At 45.4% G+C, this 22580-nt stretch overlaps 1 protein-coding gene across 1 annotated transcript in view; it reads right to left on the bottom strand.

Moving 5' to 3' along the window:
• Nucleotides 1–22580, bottom strand: part of SND1 (staphylococcal nuclease and tudor domain containing 1) — a 1401087-nt gene that overhangs the window by 1050979 nt on the left and 327528 nt on the right. Inside the window, exon 11 of the mRNA XM_063926687.1 lies at nucleotides 2016–2105. Coding sequence (XP_063782757.1) covers nucleotides 2016–2105 — 90 coding nt within the window. The remainder of the gene's footprint in view (nucleotides 1–2015; nucleotides 2106–22580) is intronic.

Raw genomic sequence — 22580 nt, 5'->3', positions numbered from 1 at the left:
TGACCCTGGAAACTCAGTCTTAACTGTTTTGGGACATTTAAACACAGGTGCCTTGGTTTTTAACACACGCTCTGCTGAATCTTTGAAGGACAGAATGGCTTTCATAGCTTTAATTAACTCCGCTATATCCACTAAGCTGAGACCTTCCTCCTCCTCTACGTATGCTGAAGTAGAATTAATTGAGTTTTCATCTTCCGATGAATTCTCATCTGAATCATGCGTAGCCTATGAGGGTGAAGATTTACTTACCACTGGCTTATCAGCTTGTTTCTTTTGAGAGGCTGCTGCTGCTGGAAGTGAAACACCATAGGTGGGGAGCTGCATGTAAGGGTCAACAGTGTTACCTAGCCCTGGTACAGGAGTTGGAGGAATTATCCGTTCAGCTATACTGGATAAAGTCTGTGCAAACAGCCCAAGATGGATCCATCTGCCCCTGAATCTGCCTTGTATTTTTCAATAACACCTGGTGAAAGCTAAAACAATTTGCACACAAACCATCCTAAACCAGATCCTGATAGGATAACACAGCTTTGCAAGACAAATATGATATGAGTGTTGGTGTTGCTGTGAGTGTACCTTCCTCAACCTTTGCCGCTCTTAGACATGATAAATAATCAACACTCCACAGTGTACTACACAATTTGTGACTAATCATTTTAAACTTCTTAAAATGACATACAATCCGACCCTACCCGTGCACCAGCATTGAGGATCGGAATAAACAAAACTGAAAAATATAGTAAAGTAAGCAATCACACTAGCAGTCAGTCACATGTTATATATTAGTATAATAAGCAATATGAGCACATCATCAACTACATTTTAAGTATGTAGGAGAACATATTACTGCATCATGTTTAAACAGATCTAACGTATTCAGACGCATTGCAAAAGAAACAGTAAATGTATACAGACCTCCTATACAACAGGCACTTATCTAACTATTCGTACTCAAAAGGGTAGAGAGTAGACTTAGTGCTGCATTACCCGTACTCAGTAGAGTAGGATACAGGGAGACTCACCTCGCTTCCAGTACCGATCAATACGTTAACAAACGCTGAGTGGATCCAGACGCTACTAGTGTACACTGCTGCTCCATGAACCTATAGTGAACACAGATGCACCAGTCACACAGCCGCCTATGTTGCGACTGGGTCCCCAACATATACAGCGTCTAAGACGGAAGCAGGAAACAGTTCATGGCGGGAGACTCGGAGGAAACTGGTCATGAACCGGGGGGAGGGGCGACCAGGAGAGCGTCTGACTCCCCACTGCCGACATCAACCCTAGGGATCGCGGCCTCATACTATTCCTGGAGCCTCCGATCCCTAAGGCCTAGTGCTGGTGCACCCGGGATGGCAGCCGCGTCGACAACCGTTTAGTAGACTCCTCCCAAAACAGTGCGGCTGTGTCCGTATTCCCCTACTAAGCAGAACTGATGCCTTACCGTCTCCCGGCGGAGAGTTGTTGGAGTGACTCTAAGGTACGTAAAAGACGCTGTTTAGAAAGATCACTCAAGAAAAAATAGTAAGACTATAAAGATAAAATAAGAAAGCTTAGGGCTGCTATAAACCAGCAGCCATCTGACCATGGTCCGGCTCCTGCCGCACCAAACACAAAACTGATTTTCCTGAGCCAGGAGGTGGAGATATATGGACGGGCCCATTGCATGCTGGGAGGCCGGGAAAGCTTTGACCGATTGGTGCAAATCCACTGTCGCTTCATCATATCCCATTTTTATCCTAGGGATAACCTGCGGACCCTACCGGAGAAATTTTAATTTTCTAAGAAATTATAGTTAACACATTAGGAACTTTGCCATATCGATTGTCAAATGCCCCTTCTGTAATTGATAGGTGAGGAGGTACACTTACAAGCAATAAGCCTTACTTTCATTTGCTACACTTAAATGACTGGACAAACCATGCAGCACTGTCACTGTGATACACAAAGTGTGACCTCTACCTTTACCCGCTGTTGCCTGATTACACAAGGTACAAATTAGTATTTCTTACCTTCTTGCCAACGAGCTTCTTGCGCAGAAATTCTCTGGCTTCAAACATATAGGGAATGTCATAAAGAGGACGGAGCTTCTTATTTTTATCCTGCGGGGAAGAAAAAATAAATAGGTGAATGTGGATGAGCAAACCACAATGTACTGTGCATACAATACAAACATTACCTACTGTATATTTATATAGACCATTACTTGTCCGGAAAACACACTGAAGGATGCCTGCCACTCTTTGGTCAAGAGTACTATGTCAATTCTTACATTTGCATCCCTGTAAGGGAAGGTATGACCTTAGCAGATGATGCAACGCAATACAGTGACCAGGTAAAGCAGTGATGGGAGTTGGCGATTTCAAAGTTCAATAAGCAAACTCCCAAATATGAAAAATGCATTATGAAAAGATTTAAGGCTTTTTGATGGCCAGAAATAGACTTACTTTAAGAGACATTTGAAGTATGTTCTGTATTGATACTTTTACTCTTTTTTTTTTTTTTATTAAAGTATTTTTGCTATGAATAACATTAGACCAACCTAGTAGTTAAACAGTTACTAATCTCAATCAACCTAATAAAGAACTGTAAACAGATCAACACATGAGAACGTGCTAGGCCTCACAGCAGCACAGTACTTCAGGAGGACATACAGTAGCACTGAACCTGTAAGACACTGACCCGTCCACTCCTGTGGTTGTTAATGAGCACAGCATCATGATGTAACATGTGACAGAAAGGCAAGTAGCATTGTTTCCCAACTGATGTGTATAACTTATGTTCTCTAAAACGCTGTGTAATTGGTGGTGCTATATAAAAAGGATTTTGATAGACTAATGTAAACTGCCTACAGTACTGGGTACCAAACATAAGTATATAATACAATCCATCCATACAGCTAGTAATATTAGAACTCCTATTAAACACAATTATAACACATCCAGGTAGAGTTAGTCAATTCTGGAATATACTGTAGATATCTCTACTACAACATCCGTAACCTTGCAGCTACCCAGACACCATAACCCTTATGACCATACTTGAGTGGGATCCCAGGAGAATGTCACCTAGTATCAGACTGGTCTCATTTTTAAAAGAAAGATAAATGAAGGCTGCAGTAGTCATTGGAGCGCTGTTATGCGCTCCCAGCCATTGTCATACGGCTGATGTAAAGACTAACATTACATAAGATAGACAAGACTGTCACACGAGGCAGTGCATACATTTTATTTAAAGCCTTGTTACTTAGAGCAGCTGCATTAACATTTCCAGGAGTGAGCTCACTTTATTTTCTGTGCCTATACGCATGGAATAGTCTCAACCGCCAGTATGATTAATAAATAAAAACAGCAACAGCTTTAAAAGGGGAAAAAAGTGCCTGTAGGACATTTCTTATTCAGAGAAAAAACAAACGGTTTGAAACAGAGCAAGAAGATACCATTACATAAATGGCAAGACAATTACAAGCTGGCTCCGTGCCACACTGGAACAGTGTCCCACTCAAAGACAAGCAAGATTTTTACAAATCCTATTTCGCTGTCCCTCTCAGAGCTCAAATTTGAAGGTTTGCTATAGCAGCAAAATATGGAGATTAAAAAAAAAAAAAAATCAAGCTTTTACAAATTGCAGCCAATGATCCTCCGATACAATGTTGAAGTGATACTTTTTTTAGTACACTAGAGCCAATTTTGTAAGTGTTTATGTTGGACCAGGGATGGGGGGAGTCTGTTAGGCACCTGTTCTCTGCAGCTTTAACTACATAGGGGTTGGGTATGCGTGACCACCACTGGGGATCCCGGCGGTCAGCATACCGACCGCAGGATCCCGGCGAAAGAATGCCAACGGAGGGGGCGCAACAAGCCCCTTGCGGCTCGGTGGCGTGGTAATAGTCCCTGCTAAAAGGGGTTAAAGTGGGGGGGAACGAGGTGGAACGGAGTTCCACCACCTGTAATGGTAGGGGGAACTAGTTCCACCTCCTCCATTGCCCTGCACAGTAATTCCAACAGAAAAGCCCACCCCATCATCTGCGTCAATCGATGATACAGGCGGCACTAGTGTTGCTGATGAGCTGCAGCCACCTACTCCTTCCTCAGGTCCTGGTGCCGCCATGGTCCTCCTCCAAGAGTTCCACCACCTCACCAGGACCACTTTAAGCCCTGCCTGCTACTGTCAGGTTTTAGAGGTGGGTGGAATGCAGCTAAATGCTTAATAGAGCATTTGCATGCTTTACAGGTAAACAGTGGAGGGAATTAAGCTTTCCTATTAATACGAGAGCAATAGACACAGGGTTGAGGGGGTGGGGGGAGGTATAGGCATTTAGGTTTTTGCATTTGCAGATATAAATGGTCATTTTACCTTTCCAGCAAAAAGCCTGCACATCAACTCAACCACAACTTCTGGCCGCAACTGACTGAAGTAGGCTTTCAAGAAGCTACATTTCTTTGAAATATTAGTTCAAGCAGATTTCAAAATAAACCCCACATAAGTACTACTTTTTAAAAGGTCATGTAAGTAGCACAAATATAAAATTTTGCATAATCAATTTTGCAGCATCCGCAACCTGTATACAATGCAATGAGGGACAAATGGTTAAAGACCTTTACATTTTTGGAACACATTACCAGTAAGTTATAACAAAAACAGATGACATAGAATAACTGCGTTAACATGTCCTCCTCCCCATTTAGAACACAAACTCCCATAGGAGCAAGTTTGCTCATTCCAACTTTAAGCACAAGACATTTACTTGAAACTTGTTTTTCAGATTGATCCCTTAGCAAAGGTTTGAGGAGTCATTAGCTTGAACGGAAGGCTATAGACAGCAACTGAAGTGGTTTTAAAGACCCACAGAGCTCCAAACTTATACAGCAGATTAGTGCTGCCATATGTATGTTCAGTCATTATGCCTAGAAACATTCTGCAGCTGGAGCAAAGTGCACATGAGTACAAAGCTATGCAAGGTTCATGCAGAGTTGTAAAGAAATATAGATGTTTCGTAAGTGGTGAAGGGAGAAAGTAATAGATTTATCCAGTTTCATTGTTTGCTCTACACTGAAGTAGGACTATAGCTATCTGTAAATAACAAAGTTGGAGATCATAAACATCCTTTTAGAGAAAAAAACACTACATTTAAATGCAAACAAAATTTTATCCTGTGTGCTAGGAGGGTTTTTTTTTTGTTTTTTTTCAAAGACCTCACAAATTTGGTCCTTACAGGCATTACAAGCTTAGTCACAGGCTGGGTGAATGCCCAAACTCACTCAGAGGTATCACCAATCTAGGCTTTGATCAACTATGACCCCTCAGCAGACCTCAGGCTTTATTTGACTCCCACAATGCCTATGATCAATGTTAGCCTTGAGAGCTGCTGGGTCCCATGTTCATTTGGGGAACTGATTGATTGTCCATTTCCTATACACCAAAACTTTGCCATACCTACTGTATACTCCAAATAGGGAAGGGGCCCTAGACTGCACACCCTAACTGCTAGTAATGAGAAGCGCTACCTTGCTGAGACATGTAGTGTCATACACAAAGAGAACGAGTGCAGGTGCACTATTCAAACATTACTAATTTGAATAAAATTATGAGGCTTTTCGCATAATGTTTGCCAAGATTACAGGCTTGCCAAGATTACACCACTTCACGGTAACCTCATAGTCGGGTAAGATCCTAACATTCTAAGGGTTCAAGTCTAGGGTGTGGGACACCCCCCAAAAACAGCCCAGCTAGAACCACCCCAAGGCATCACACTTGCGAGGAAAGTGAAGGGTGTTAGAAAGTTGGATAGATCAGAGCAGATACTGCATGCATTATTGTTACAGCGGTGAAAAATAAGTGTGAAAATTGTTACATATATAAAAAAAAACTGCTGTATATTCCACCTGGGACTATGCACCAGCAGGACCACCTAAGCCATGCAGGCCCTTGCACCTTTTTAACCTCTCCAAAACATGACTGGTCCTGACATTCAAGACCACAGTATGAACCAGCAATGTTCCTGATCATCCAGGCGCCCACACCACTTGGCCCTTACAACTTTTATCCCCCGGCTACATCTCAGCCCTCAAGACGTTCTTGGCCCCTAGAGGAACCATGACTCGCCTGAATGCTTTACCTCCCCCCTTCTCCATTAGTGTTCACTCTAGGCTGTTTTAGCAGGGCGCCGCGCCCTGCCCGTTTTTTAGCAGGCAAAACCCGCCCTGCCCCTTTTGCGGCGCCCTGCTAGAACAGCCGCCCGCTTCCTGCCCTCCCGGCGTGTATAGATGCCGTGCGCATGCGCGCGGCATCCATTCACGCATTGGGAGAGGGCTGGGGGAAGCCCAGCACCGACGGAGGTGCTGAGCACGCCCCCAACAGTGACGTCGCCGGCCACAGACGCTCTCTATAGTAGCGTCTGTGGCCGCGCCGCCTCGCCCCTAAAATGACGTAGGCGTGGCCACACCCCCTAATTTGTGTGGCCGCGCCCCGTTTCGGGCGCGCACGCACATGTGCCCCCGGAGTCCGGCGCCCTGCCCCTTTTCACTCCTAGAGTGAACACTGTCCATAGTTATTTCATTGACCACTATGCCAACTATCTTAATGTTAGTCACCTCTACTTATAAACTGTAAGTTCTCAGGCATGGACATTTGCTTCCATAGTCTTGTGCCGGTCTTCTCTGATATTTTTATATATAACATGCCAATTCTTCTGTTGGTCATGCAATTCTGATGAACTTGCATCATGTATTTTTTTCTGCAAAACGGTCATGCTCATTTCAGTGTCCAGTGATCTCCGTTCCTAACTATGCAAGTCTCAGGGAACCAGTTTTTGGGTAACACAGCTTCAATCCAGGGACGGATCTAGACTTTTCTTTAGGGGGGGCGGTTTACTGTTTAATCTTGACTCCTCCCTCTACAGTCCCAACTCCTCCCATCTGCAATCCTAACTCCTCCTCTCTCAATTCTGACTGAACTTTTTGAGTGAGACTGAAATAGAGCTTTGTGATTGTTCTATGTACATGTGACTGTGCTATGGGGTAATTGTATTTATTAGCCCTAGTACCCACACACCAGCAAGTGAGGGGCAAATGCTCTGTAACCCTTGCTCTCCTGGCTCCTCTGTGCTGCTGTGGTATAAGCTGCAGCACATCGTTCTGCCTCATGCTCTCCCCGGAGAGCTCTCTTCTGCTCAAAAGTGGGCGTGGCTATGACTGTGCTAGGGGGGGCGCCCCCTTCGCCCCCCCCCCCCCCTAGATCCGGCCCTGCTTCTATCCCCAGGACTATCCCAGCACCCACAGTTTGACAGGCAATTGGCTGTATGGGACATTTCACCATGTGTTAAATTGTTGAACTGCTAAATCGTTTTGTTTATTTGGCATTATGCAATGAGAAAAGGATATATAACCAGGAAACTACTATGATGTTCAGAAATGCATCTAGTATGACACCGGAAATTGTTTTGTTGGAGGTCAGTAAAAAAAAAAATGACAGGCACTTGCCAAGCAGAAGTGGGCTGTGATGAACTTCAATTTCTACTTTCAGATATAAAATGAGAAATCCACACATTGTAGGTGGCAATCTTGGATTATTGTCATCTGTGGCCATTTCAGATTGGATCTGAATTACATGATCAACAATCAGTACAACTCCACAGCTGGTGATCTGCATATGCACACAACTGTGTGCATTTTTTTGTTGGGACACTGCTATGTAGCTTATTCTGAAATTGGGGCCACTGCTATATGGCTAATGGGAGCACAGCTGATTGGCATATTTTGAATTGTGTTGTGGCACAGATGTTTAGCATAATATGAATTGGGGCACTGTTCTCACGCTTAATATAAACTGGGAGTACCGCTGAGTGGCTTATGAATTGGGGCAATACTGTGCAGCATATATGGAATTGAGGGCAGTGTGTGGTTTATGAATTGGTGAACAGATGTATAGTATGGCACATGAATTGGCACTGTGTCATTGGGGCCAGTACTCTGAGGCATGTTATGAATTAGATGTATGGTATATTGTCAGTTGGGGACACTGTCATGGGGCATATAAATTGTGGTAGTGTTGTGTGGAATATTATGAATTATGGACAGTGTCATTATAGCACCAAAATGCCATTCTCATTACAATGAGAGAAAAACTACAATCTAAAAACATTAAAAATACATTTCAAGATATTCTGAAACAAAAATATATAATACTTTACTACGCAAAGAACCCTTACCTAGTTGCTGGGTGACTGTACTGAGTACCACAACATTTTTGTTCACATTTAAAATCATTTTCTAAATATAGCACTCCAAGAAAGGAGTTTGGACACCTTTGATTTATGCTCAAACTAAACCTTTATTTTTTTATTTTTTTTTAATAAATGCAGACAAAATCAAGATCCGTTCCCAGTAATGCCAACATCACAATAGGTAAAGTGGTCAGAGAATGTCAGTCATTTAGAAGCCAAGGTTTTTATGATGGCTGGACCTTTTGGGGTGCACTCTATGGGGGGTATTTAATTGTCGGAACTGCCGTCTTGTCAGAAAGACAGCAGTTTCCGACTTTAAGGTCGGAAACTGTTCCGACCTATTCAATCCCCCTGCCATTTTTCCGACAAGTCAGCAATTTGGACTGTCGGAAAACACATGGATCGGCAGTTTAGCCACAGATCCACGTGTTTTGTCGGAAGCGCGGCCAAATCAGACAGGTTTTAGCCCCGTTTCCAACAATGTCAATAAGACTTTAAAAAAAAAAAGTGGGATTGGCATCGTCAGGAACGGCCAAATACTGTTGGATTTGTCCGCTTATTGAATACGGAGATGTCGTATCCTTTCCGTCGGAAAGGATCAGACACCAACTGAATATACCACTATGTGTTAAATAGTATACGCTATAAAGGGATATTCCAAACAAAACTTATCATGTGTGTTTCTCTCACCAATGCAATAGCATCACCCTTGCACAATGACTGGTATTACCCTGGCCTACAGGGAAAACAAAACTGCTGATGAAGCAACTCATCATGGCCTATTTTATCACTTATTCATGCAAGGAGTACATCCTGCTTCAGTCTACAGACTTCAGGAAAGGATACATGAATAAAGGAATCAACTTCGCACTGCATAGTAAAAATGTTCTTCAAAGAAACCCAAGTTGACCAGGTACTCTGCTTTACTACCTCATTACTGCAAAGGATGTAATATACAATTGTGCTCATAAGTTTACATACCCTAGCAGAATTTGTGATTTTCTGGCCATTTGTCAAAGAATATGAATGATAACTCACAAACTTTTCTTTCACTCATGGTTAGTGGTTGGGTGAAGCCATTTATTGTCAAACAACTGTTTACTCTTTTTAAATCATGATGACAACAGAAACTACTCAAATGACCCTGATCAAAAGTTTACATACCCTGGAGATTTTGGCCTGATAACATGCACACAAATTGACACAAACGGGTTTGAATGGCTACTAAAGGTAACCATCCTCACCTGTGATCTGTTTGTTTGTAGAGTGTGTGTGTGTGTGTGTGTGTGTGTGTGTGTGTGTGTGTGTGTGTGTGTGTGTGTGTGTGTGTGTGTGTGTGTAAAAGGTCAGCGAGTTTCTGGACTCCTGAAAGACCCTTGCATCTTTCATCCAGTGCTGCACTGACGTGTCTGGATTCTGAGTCATGGGGAAAGCAAAGAATTGTCAAAGGATCTGCGGGAAAAGGTAATTGAACTGTATAAAACAGGAAAGGGATATAAATAGATATCCAAGCAATTGAGAATGCCAATCAGCAGTGTTCAAACTCTAATTAAGAAGTGGAAAATGAGGGATTCTGTGGAAACCAAATCACGGTCAGGTAGACCAACAAAAAATTCAGCCACAACTGCCAGGAAAATTGTTCAGGATGCAAAGAAAAATCCACAAATAACTTCAGCTGAAATACAGGACTCTCTGAAAAAAAGTGGTGTGGTTGTTTCAAGATGCACAGAGGCATTTGAAGAAAAATGGGCTGCATGGCCGAGTCGCCAGAAGAAAGCCATTACTACGCAAATGCCACAAAGCATCCCGCTTACAATACTCCAAACAGCACAGAGACAAGCCTCAAAACTTCTGGAACAAAGTCATTTGGAGTGATGAGACCAAAATTTAACTTTTTGGCCACAACCATAAACGTTACATTTGGAGAGGAGTCAACAAGGCCTATGATGAAAGGTACACCATTCCTACTGTGAAACACAGAGGTGGATCGCTGATTTTTTGGGGATGTGTGAGCTACAAAGGCACTGGAAACTTGGTCAAAATTGATGGCAAGTTGAATGCAGCATGTTACCAGAAAATACTGGAGGAAAATTTGCACTCATCAGCCCGGAAGCTGCGCATGGGACGTGCTTGGACGTTCCAACATGACAAGGATCCAAAACACAAGGCCAAGTCGACCTGTCATTGGCTACAGCAGAATAAAGTGAAGGCTCTGGAATGGTCATCTCAGTCTCCTGACCTCAATATCATTGAGCCACTCTGGGGAGATCTCAAACGTGCAGTTCATGCAAGACAGCCCAAGAATTTACAGGAACTGGAGGCTTTTTGCCAAGAAGCATGGACAGCTTTACCATCTGAGAAAATAAAGAGCCTCATCTACAACTACCACAAAAGACTTCAAGATGTCATTGATGCTAAAGGGGGCAATACACGGTATTAAGAACTTGGGGTATGTAAACTTTTGATCAGGGTCATTTGGGTAGTTTCTGTTGTCATGATTTAAAAAGAGTAAACACAGTTGTTTGAGAATAAATGGCATCACCCAACCAGAGGCGTAACTAGCATGGGGAGAGCAGGTCACGTGCCCTGGGCGCCGTGGCAGCCCCAGCAGAGGGGGTCGCCACCCGCACAGCCCGCTCGCCCCATGCGACAGGGTTTCCGCCGGCAGGCTCTCCCTGGCTCCCCAGCCGCTGTGCCCGTCACACTGTACAGGCAGCAGCAGCAGCTAGGAAGGAGCCTCCCCCTACTCCCCCCCTTCCCCCCAAGCAGTGTATAATTGCGGAGGTGCGCGCGCGGCCTCGGAGGCGGCAGGTGAGCAGGCAGGCGGCGGCAGCAGTAGTAGTAGTTTACTGTCGGGAGGGGGATGCGGTACAGTATAGTGTGCGTGTGTGTTAAGTGTGTGTGTGGCCAGTCTGTGTGTATAATCTGTAGATTACACACACAGACTGGCCACCCCCAAACTCCACACACACCCACTCAGACTACACACACATTCTCATACTTTCCCCTCCCCCACACACACTGGACTGCAAAAATTGACAAACACACACTGTCCCACACACACAAGGGAAGCAGAGACAATGAGATTTATTCTTCTATTTTCCTGTTAGTGATAATTTAGAACTAATGGAAGATTGACAGTGGATGAGACCTGAGAAGTATCATCCATTTTGTGGTAGCCGGTCTTCGAACTATAACAAGAAATTCCAAAAGTCAGTTACTAACCCTAGGATTTCCCAACTGATGGTGTGCCGAGTGACGACGCAGGGGGAGGTGATGGTGTGCCGAGTGACGACGCAGGGGGAGGTGATGGTGTGCCGAGTGACGACGCAGGGGGAGGTGATGGTGTGCCGAGTGACGACGCAGGGGGAGGTGATGGTGTGCCGAGTGACGACGCAGGGGGAGGTGATGGTGTGCCGAGTGACGACGCAGGGGGAGGTGATGGTGTGCCGAGTGACGACGCAGGGGGAGGTGATGGTGTGCCGAGTGACGACGCAGGGGGAGGTGATGGTGTGCCGAGTGACGACGCAGGGGGAGGTGATGGTGTGCCGAGTGACGACGCAGGGGGAGGTGATGGTGTGCCGAGTGACGACGCAGGGGGAGGTGATGGTGTGCCGAGTGACGACGCAGGGGGAGGTGATGGTGTGCCGAGTGACGACGCAGGGGGAGGTGATGGTGTGCCGAGTGACGACGCAGGGGGGGGTGATGGTGTGCCGAGTGACGACGCAGGGGGAGGTGATGGTGTGCCGAGTGACGACGCAGGGGGAGGTGATGGTGTGCCGAGTGACGACGCAGGGGGAGGTGATGGTGTGCCGAGTGACGACGCAGGGGGAGGTGATGGTGTGCCGAGTGACGACGCAGGGGGAGGTGATGGTGTGCCGAGTGAGTGACGACCAGAGGCGTAACCAACTTATTTTTTAATTAGCAGACAGCAGCAGCACGTAGGAAGGAGGCCCTGGAGGATTCACGCCTGCACCGGTCACCGAAGCGACCAGAGCCGTCTGCGCTGAGTGGAGAAAATGCCGCAGAAGAGGAGTATAGCCAGACGCAGGACCAGGGAAGGACATCCAACCTTCGGTGGACCGGGACACTGCAGCAAGGGAGGAGACTGACCAGCGATGGGAGCACCGGCAGAAGACCCTGGCTGGCTTAAAGAAGACGGCACGGAACAGCGGGGAGGATGGCGCAGATCGGGATCCTGCAGCAGGAGAGAAGATTCCCCTTTGGAGCGCAGCAGACCACACTGAAAAGGGTGCATCCCCGGTGCGGTGCTCTGCATCCCGGGTGGCGCCGAAGATGTGGAGTGTCGGAGGTGGCAGAAGTGCCGCATCTTGAGGTGAGAAACCGCTGCAACCCGTCCGCTGCTAAACTCTGCAATTAGTCGATTAAGGGGGTAGGCTCCCCTCACCACAGTGCCCCACAGGCCTGGTTAATTAAGGGGGTTGGATCCCCTCACTCTATAATGTGAATTTCGGCTTCTACCGTGTGTTATAATATGAAAGGGTCACCAGTACTAGATAGTATAATGGGTCCTACTACACTGAAGGCCACGCCCTCTTCTGAGTGGCCACGTTCCCTTTTCCAGAGCGCGCGCATAATTCAAACCTCCACTTTTTCATACCCCCCCTTCAAAAATTAAACTTCGACCACTGCACCTACATCTACACAAACACACCCTGACATCTTTATACAAAGTGACACCTATTTGTGTAGGAGATGGTGATGGTAAGGTGCATGTGGAATTGAAAAGAATGTTCCCAGTATGATCTAAACAGCTGGCGTGTCATGTTGGCACATCGCCATTAGCATGCGCACATACTTTCCTTTTGTATTTTATTTATTTTTTTTTTTTTTTTGGGGGGGGGAGGGGGCGCCATTTTTGATCTTGCCCTGGGCTCCAAAACCCCTAGTTACGCCTCTGCACCCAACCACTAACCATGAGTGAAAGAAAAGTTTGTGAGTTATCATTCATATTCTCTGACAAATGGCCAGAAAATCAAATTCTGCTAGGGTATGTAAACTTATGAGCACAACTGTAGGTAACTATGATCAGATAAGTGTAGAGGGCTAACTATGTCCCATTCTTGTCATTTAATATTAGAGTTCCACTTTTGCTTTACCATACACGGATGCAATTGTGCATTAAAAAGGTTTTATAACTACATTTTGGGGGTGGTCTTCAGTATGCCGACTGTCGGGATCCTGGCGCACAGTATACCGGCGCCGGAATCCCGACATACCGACACTTTCTCCCTCGTGGGGGTCCACGACCCCCCTGGAGGGAGAATAAAATAGAGTGGTGTGCGTAGGGCGCCACCGTGCCCGCAGCGAGCCCGCAAGGGGCTCATTTGCGCTCGCCACGCTGTCGGTATACCGGCGGTCGGGCTCCCGGCACCGGTATGCTGGTCGCCGGGAGCCCGGCCGCCGGCATACCATGCTACACCCAAATATTGGTGACTCAGTTCGCACTGTGAGTTATGGGATTTTAAACTTGTAGCCAAAACCATCTGAGACTTGCAACATTTTACAGCTATGTGAAGAATAAAGCAAATAGTCTCTACAAAATAAAATCAGGCTCTATCCTTAATATGATTAACACTTTCCACAGGTGTAAGCTTACAGTAAAAAAAAAAAAATATTTTATCACCATCTATTCAGTTTTCGCTTAGTTCAGTGCAAATACTTTGATTTTTTAGTATTAGTGTAAAAATGCACCTTTGAACAGTTAGTAAACATTACCTTTATTATAGGTCATAATTTAATACTCCTATGGACACAAGCCTTATTTTCAAGCCACTCTTATTTCAGACACAGGTTCCACTTAACCTACATTAATGCTAGAAGTGACTGCACCTCCTACCAATCTCATAGGAGTCAGCCTGTCAAGATAGCTACTGGAGAGCTGCAATCTCATGAAGAGCCTGGCAGGGCACAGAGGTGATCTTGTTTTCTGGAGTATGTTCTGATACTGCTAATCTATACAGATATTATACTGACAGCTGCTGACTGACACACTTTGATAAACTACTTATATGACGGGACATTCAGAAGGAATATCCCCTCATACATATCAAAGCAAAGAAAACAATATCTTGTAACTTCTTGCAGCTGAATATTGTACAGATATTCAGACGGACAATACACTCAGAGAAATGCTAAAAGTTGGGAGCCTCGGGTCTCTCTGAAAAATTAAGCTGTCACACAAGGTACTCCCATCCCATTGTTTCCTGTATACTTGGGCATGACTGCTGTGCTAAGCAATCTAAAACAATACTGAACATTAAAAAAGGTGCCCATCCACGGTATGAGTTGTTTTTTTTTTTTAACAATATGAGCGTTTCCGACCGATTGGAACAACACAGTTTAAAAACGGTCCATGTGTGGGCATGTAAACGATGCAACGTGCGCACCCGTGGGTCGTTTGTCTCCTCCTCAGATCTATTGAACATGCAGAAAGCAAGGCCCAGCTCCCCTACCCCAACAGCCGCTCGTTGTTGCTGGCATTGCGTCCTCATGGAAAAAAACTGCGGCTGCTACACTAACACTTCATATACTGATTCAGAGACTCTGTTGCACACAGATATACAAGTGTCACATATCAAATTAATCAGCACAGTTCTGGTGCATCCTAGTTGCATCACACTGTGACCAATATGTATTTTTGGTAATAAGAGACAAAAAATAAGAATTTACTTACCGATAATTCTATTTCTCGTAGTCCGTAGTGGATGCTGGGAACTCCGTAAGGACCATGGGGAATAGCGGCTCCGCAGGAGACTGGGCACAAAAAAGTAAAAGCTTTAGACTAGCTGGTGTGCACTGGCTCCTCCCCCTATGACCCTCCTCCAAGCCTCAGTTAAGATACTGTGCCCGGACGAGCGTACATAATAAGGAAGGATCTTGAATCCCGGGTAAGACTCATACCAGCCACACCAATCACACCGTACAACTCGTAATCTGAACCCAGTTAACAGTATGATAACCGTAGGAGCCTCTGAAAAGATGGCTTCCAACAATAAACAACCCGATTTGTTTGTAACCATAACTATATACAAGTATTGCAGACAATCCGCACTTGGGATGGGCGCCCAGCATCCACTACTGACTACGAGAAATAGAATTATCGGTAAGTAAATTCTTATTTTCTCTGACGTCCTAGTGGATGCTGGGAACTCCGTAAGGACCATGGGGATTATACCAAAGCTCCCAAACGGGCGGGAGAGTGCGGATGACTCTGCAGCACCGAATGAGAGAACTCCAGGTCCTCCTCAGCCAGGGTATCAAATTTGTAGAATTTAGCAAACGTGTTTGCCCCTGACCAAATAGCTGCTCGGCAAAGTTGTAAAGCCGAGACCCCTCGGGCAGCCGCCCAAGATGAGCCCACCTTCCTTGTGGAATGGGCTTTAACTGATTTTGGCTGTGGCAGGCCTGCCACAGAATGTGCAAGTTGAATTGTACTACAAATCCAACGAGCAATCGTCTGCTTAGAAGCAGGAGCACCCAGCTTGTTGGGTGCATACAGTATAAACAGCGAGTCAGATTTTCTGACTCCAGCCGTCCTGGAAACATATATTTTCAGGGCCCTGACTACGTCCAGCAACTTGGAGTCCTCCAAGTCCCTAGTAGCCACAGGTACCACAATAGGTTGATTCATGTGAAACGCTGAAACCACCTTAGGGAGAAATTGAGGACGAGTCCTCAATTCCGCCCTATCCGAATGAAATATCAGGTAAGGGCTTTTATAGGATAAAGCCGCCAATTCTGATACGCGCCTGGCTGAAGCCAGGGCCAACAGCATTACCACTTTCCATGTGAGATATTTCAAATCCACTGTGGCAAGTGGTTCAAACCAATGTGATTTTAGGAACCCTAAAACTACATTGAGATCCCAAGGTGCCACTGGAGGCACAAAAGGAGGCTGTATATGCAGTACCCCTTTGACAAACGTCTGAACTTCAGGCACTGAAGCCAGTTCTTTCTGGAAGAAGATCGACAGGGCCGAAATTTGAACCTTAATGGATCCTAATTTTAGGCCCATAGACAATCCTGCTTGCAGGAAATGTAGGAAACGACCCAGTTGAAATTCCTCCGTAGGGGCCTTCTTGGCCTCACACCACGCAACATATTTTCGCCAAATGCGATGATAATGTTTTGCAGTTGCATCCTTCCTGGCCTTGATCAGGGTAGGGATGACTTCATCTGGAATGCCTTTTTCCTTCAGGATCCGGCGTTCAACCGCCATGCCGTCAAACGCAGCCACGGTAAGTCTTGGAACAGACAAGGTCCCTGCTGGAGCAGGTCCTTCCTTAGAGGTAGAGGCCACGGGTCCTCCGTGAGCATCTCTTGCAGCTCCGGGTACCAAGTTCTTCTTGGCCAATCCGGAGCCACGAGTATCGTTCTTACTCCTCTCCTTCTTATGATTCTCAGTACTTTTGGTATGAGAGGAAGAGGAGGGAACACATATACCGACTGGAAAACCCACGGAGTTACCAGAGCGTCCACCGCTATTGCCTGAGGGTCCCTTGACCTGGCGCAATATCTGTCCAGTTTCTTGTTGAGACGGGACGCCATCATGTCCACCTTTGGTTTTTCCCAACGGTTTACAATCACTTGGAAGACTTCTGGATGAAGTCCCCACTCCCCCGGGTGGAGGTCGTGTCTGCTGAGGAAGTCTGCTTCCCAGTTGTCCACTCCCGGAATGAACACTGCTGACAGTGCTATCACATGATTTTCCGCCCAGCGGAGAATCCTTGCAGCTTCTGCCATTGCCCTCCTGCTTCTTGTGCCGCCCTGTCTGTTTACGTGGGCGACAGCCGTGATGTTGTCCGACTGGATCAATACCGGTAGACCCTGAAGCAGAGGCCTTGCTTGTATGACTGCTCCCCAGCCTCTCAGGCTGGCATCCGTGGTTACCAGCATCCAATCCTGAATGCCGAATCTGCGGCCCTCTAGAAGATGAGCCTTCTGTAACCACCACAGGAGAGATACCCTTGTCCTTGGAGATAGGGTTATCCGCTGATGCATCTGAAGATGCGATCCGGACCATTTGTCCAGCAGATCCCACTGAAAAGTTCTTGCATGGAATCTTCCGAATGGAATCGCTTCGTAAGAAGCCACCATTTTCCCCAGGACTCTCGTGCACTGATGCACTGACACTTGTCCTGGTTTTAGGAGGTTCCTGACTAGCTCGGATAACTCCCTGGCCTTTTCCTCCGGGAGAAACACCTTTTTCTGGACTGTGTCCAGAATCATCCCTAGGAACAGTAGACGTGTTGTTGGAATCAGCTGTGATTTTGGGATATTTAGAATCCACCCGTGCTGACGTAGCACTACCTGAGATAGTGCTACTCCGACCTCTAACTGTTCCCTGGACCTTGCCCTTATCAGGAGATCGTCCAAGTAAAGGATAATTAATACGCCTTTTCTTCGAAGAAGAATCATAATTTCGGCCATTACCTTGGTAAAGACCCGTGGTGCCGTGGACAATCCAAACGGCAGCGTCTGAAACTGATAATGACAGTTTTGTATCACAAACCTGAGGTACCCTTGGTGAGAAGGGTAGATTGGGACATGGAGATAAGCATCCTTGATGTCTAGAGATACCATATAGTCCCCTTCTTCCAGGTTCGCTATCACTGCTCTGAGTGACACCATCTTGAATTTGAACCTTTTTATGTAAGTGTTCAAAGATTTTAGATTTAAAATTGGTCTCACCGAGCCGTCCGGCTTCGGTACCACAAACAGCGTGGAATAATACCCCTTTCCCTGTTGTAGGAGGGGTACCTTGATTATCACCTGCTGGGAATACAGCTTGTGAATAGCTTCCAATACTGCCTCCCTGTCGGAGGGAGACGTTGGTAGAGCAGACTTAAGGAACCGGCGAGGGGGAGACGTGTCGAATTCCAATTTGTACCCCTGTGATACTACCTGCAGGATCCAGGGGTCCACTTGCGAGTGAGCCCACTGCGCGCTGAAATTCTTGAGACGGCCCCCCACCGTGCCCGAGTCTGCTTGCAGAGCCCCAGCGTCATGCTGAGGACTTGGCAGAAGCGGGGGAGGGCTTCTGCTCCTGGGAAGAGGCTGCATGGTGCAGTCTTTTTCCCCTTCCTCTGCCCCGGGGCAGGAATGAGCAGCCTTTTTCCCTCTTGCCCTTATAGGGACGAAAGGACTGGGTTTGAAAAGACGGTGTCTTTTTCTGCTGAGAGGTGACCTGGGGTAAAAAGGTGGATTTTCCAGCCGTTGCCGTGGCCACCAGTTCCGATAGACCGACCCCAAATAACTCCTCCCCTTTATACGGCAATACTTCCATATGTCGTTTGGAATCCGCATCACCTGACCACTGTCGCGTCCATAACGTTCTTCTGGCAGAAATGGACATCGCACTTACTCTAGATGCCAGGGTGCAAATATCCCTCTGTGCATCTCGCATATATAGTAATGCATCCTTTAAATGCTCTATAGTTAATAATATACTGTCCCTATCCAGGGTATCAATATTTTCAGTCAGGGAATCCGACCAAGCCACTCCAGCGCTGCACATCCAGGCTGAGGCGATCGCTGGTCGCAGTATAACACCGGTATGTGTGTATATACCTTTTAAGATATTTTCTAGCCTTCTATCAGCTGGTTCCTTGAGAGCGGCCGTATCAGGAGACGGTAACGCCACTTGTTTTGATAAGCGTGTGAGCGCCTTATCTACCCTAGGGGGTGTTTCCCAACGTGCCCTAACCTCTGGCGGGAAAGGGTATAGTGCCAATAATTTATTAGAAATCAGCAGTTTTTTATCGGGGGAAACCCACGCTTTATCACACACCTCATTTAATTCATCTGACTCAGGAAAAACTACTGGTAGTTTTTTCACACCCCACATAATACCCTTCTTTGTGGTACTTGTAGTGTCAGAAATGTTCAATGCCTCCTTCATTGCCGTGATCATGTAACGTGTGGCCCTACTGGACATTACGTTTGTCTCGTCACCGTCGACACTGGATTCAGTATCCGTGTCAGGGTCTGTGTCGACCATCTCCTTCACGGCGGCCTTTTCTCCCGCTTTTTTCAGGAAACTGGCAGGGGATAAATGCATCCATATAGCCCAGGAGCTATATGTGATGCATTTTTTTTAGCCATATAAGGTTTTTATATCGTTTTTATTGCGTCTCAGGGCGCTCCCCCCCAGCGCCCTGCACCCTCAGTGACCGGAGTGTGAAGTGTGCTGAGAGCAATGGCGCACAGCTGCAGTGCTGTGCGCTACCTTATTTGAAGACAGGAACGTCTTCTGCCGCCGCTTTCTCCGGACCTCTTCACTCTTCTGGCTCTGTAAGGGGGCCGGCGGCGCGGCTCCGGGACCCATCCAGGCTGAACCTGTGATCGTCCCTCTGGAGCTAATGTCCAGTAGCCAAGAAGCCCAATCCACTCTGCAGTCAGGTGAGTTCGCTTCTTCTCCCCTTAGTCCCACGATGCAGTGAGCCTGTTGCCAGCAGGACTCACTGAAAATAAAAAACCTATTTAAACTTTTACTTCTAAGCAGCTCAGGAGAGCCACCTAGCTTGCACCCTTCTCGTTCGGGCACAAAAATCTAACTGAGGCTTGGAGGAGGGTCATAGGTGGAGGAGCCAGTGCACACCAGCTAGTCTAAAGCTTTTACTTTTTTGTGCCCAGTCTCCTGCGGAGCCGCTATTCCCCATGGTCCTTACGGAGTTCCCAGCATCCACTAGGACGTCAGAGAAAAGCCAAGTGGCATGACTGCATCAATAATGTGTGAGAAGGGTGATTTAAGAAATGCATTTTCTCCATGTTTTGTTATGGCTTCTGCATAATGTATTAATTTTCCCTTATGTTTTTTAACTTATGGTGTGGGGTAGATTTCACTGTCTTCCTGTGGCATTCATATCCTAGGTACTGGCCCATCAAGCTTTGCTGCTCTGTACGTGCCGGGTGGTTGGTGCACATTGACAACATCACTGAGCAGGGAGAGAGAACAGGGCAGAGACAACAAAGTGTTCCTATTTAAAAAGGAAAGATTTTGATTATATATATGTCAGGTATAGAACACTTAAGATGGCCATACACCTTAAGATTTGTTGTCAGATCTGGCTGGTTGGATTGAAAATCTGGTAATGGATGAGAGCGAATGACAATTAACGATTTGCTACTAAATACTGGAAAACAGACAGAAATGGTCAGACAAATTGGTTAGATCCATTTGATTACAGAATTTAGGAGCAAATGGCCAAGTGTCATTTGCTTTCATCCATTACCAGGTTTTCATTCCAACCAGATCAGACAATAAATATGTAGGTGTATGGGCAGCATTACTCGTGTATGTACAGTTTACATTTAAATGCTCATTGCCGAAAGATGAATCATGGAGGCTTGCGTAGGATTTGGATATTTACCCCAAATGCAAGAGTTCTCCAGTAACCGCCAGTTCAGATTACACGGTGTTCATTTGTTCTGTGTGCGTGTGTATATGTATATATATATATATATATATATATATATATATATATACACACACACACACACACATTATAGTATATATGCCAGAGTTGAGTATATAAAGCATATGAAAAATACAAAGAACATGTTAGAAATATATTTATATTATTCTAATAATTTTTATAGTGAAAACTGTAGAGTAATTAGTCTGTGGGATATATTCAACTAAGGTCAAAACTGCCATCTTGTCGAAAAGACGTCAGTTTTAGACTTTTTCGCGTCAGAAGGGGTTCCAACCTATTCAGTCCCCAGCATTATTATTCGACAAGTTGGTGAATTCGACTTGTCGAATAGTATGTGAATTGGTGGTATAGCTGCCGATTCACGTACCTCTACAGGTTTTGGCCCCGTTTCCAACCATCCCAGTTTGACTTAAAAAAAAAAAAAAAAAAAAAAAAATCGAACTGAGATGAGGGACCTGAGAGGAGGAAAGGGGGGAGAGCCACGGGCAGATGGGGGGAGAGACACGCTACAGCACAGCGCTGCAGGAGGATGTGGCATAGCCTGCCCCTCACGGCAGCATCCATCCGGCTCCAGCAAGTGAAGTCCCGCTTGTTGGAGCCGGGTGGATGCTGCCGTGAGGTCTGGCGGCTGTGCCACATCCTCCTGCAGCGCTGCTGTCCCCCGTCCGCCCGCGGCTCTCCCCCCTCATCTCAATTCGACTTTAAAGTCAAATTGAGATGGGCATTGAATAGCCCTTGTAGGATCCATTCCGACAAATGCATGTCGGAATGGATCTGACCTCAATTGAATATACCCCTATAACAGGTGAGGCAGCCTCCCCTGCCTTATCCTTTCCACACATCTGATCAAAATTCACCAAATTTCCAGCAGTATGTACTGCTGCATCTGTGAATAATGTACTTATGAACCATTGGGCTCATATAGTGTAAATCTGATATATTATAAAAGCTTGTAGAATTATAATACACGAGGGGAAAAAGATAGATATATATATATGTGTACAAAAGAAGCTGGCAGCGCCACAGATGTAGTATCAAAGGTGTAAACGACAGTATTAGGAAAAGTGTTCTGAAATAATTACCAAAAAATATATATGTTACCTGGAGGACACTCCCTGTAAACTATTAGGGCGTCAGCTTATGAACCTCAAAAAACATATAGGCACTGGTATATATGCCTAGAGATTAGAAAATGGTGCAGGGGGATGAGGTATTTGCAAGCGACCAAAGGTGTCGAATTAATAGTGTAGAAACCAGGTGTTCTATAAATATATAAAATTTAATTTCAGAAAACAACACTAAAACAAGGGGGGGGGGGGTATTTCATAAAATATAAACAATTTTCAAAAATGCAGCCTAATCCATAAAATCTGGTATAAAAGAGCAGAGGTGAAACTAAAAAATTTTTTAACCACATATACCAAAAATTATTAAAAGGTACATAAAAACATGAGAAATAGGTACAAAATATGCAGGATAAAAGATAAAGAGGAGTAAAAATTGGGAGAAAGGTAGCTTAACTTCAATAGTAGAGGTATAATCAGAGTAGCACCCAACGCGTTTCGTCCCTCATGGACTTCATCTACTATTGAAGTTAAGCTACCTTTCTCCCAATTTTTACTCCTCTTTATCTTTTATCCTGCATATTTTGTACCTATTTCTCATGTTTTTATGTACCTTTTAATAATTTTTGGTATATGTGGTTAAAAAAAATTTTTAGTTTCACCTCTGCTCTTTTATACCAGATTTTATGGATCAGGCTGCATTTTTGAAAATTGTTTATATTTTATGAAATACCCCCCCCCCCCTTGTTTTAGTGTGTTGTTTTCTGAAATTAAATTTTATATATTTATAGAACACCTGGTTTTTACACTATTAATTCGACACCTTTG

The sequence above is a fragment of the Pseudophryne corroboree genome, chromosome 6, assembly GCF_028390025.1.
Source record: "Pseudophryne corroboree isolate aPseCor3 chromosome 6, aPseCor3.hap2, whole genome shotgun sequence".
In the NCBI taxonomy this organism is placed as follows: Eukaryota; Metazoa; Chordata; class Amphibia; order Anura; family Myobatrachidae; genus Pseudophryne; species Pseudophryne corroboree.
Note: the sequence above shows the minus strand (reverse complement) of the source record. Positions and strands in the feature narration are given on the sequence as shown.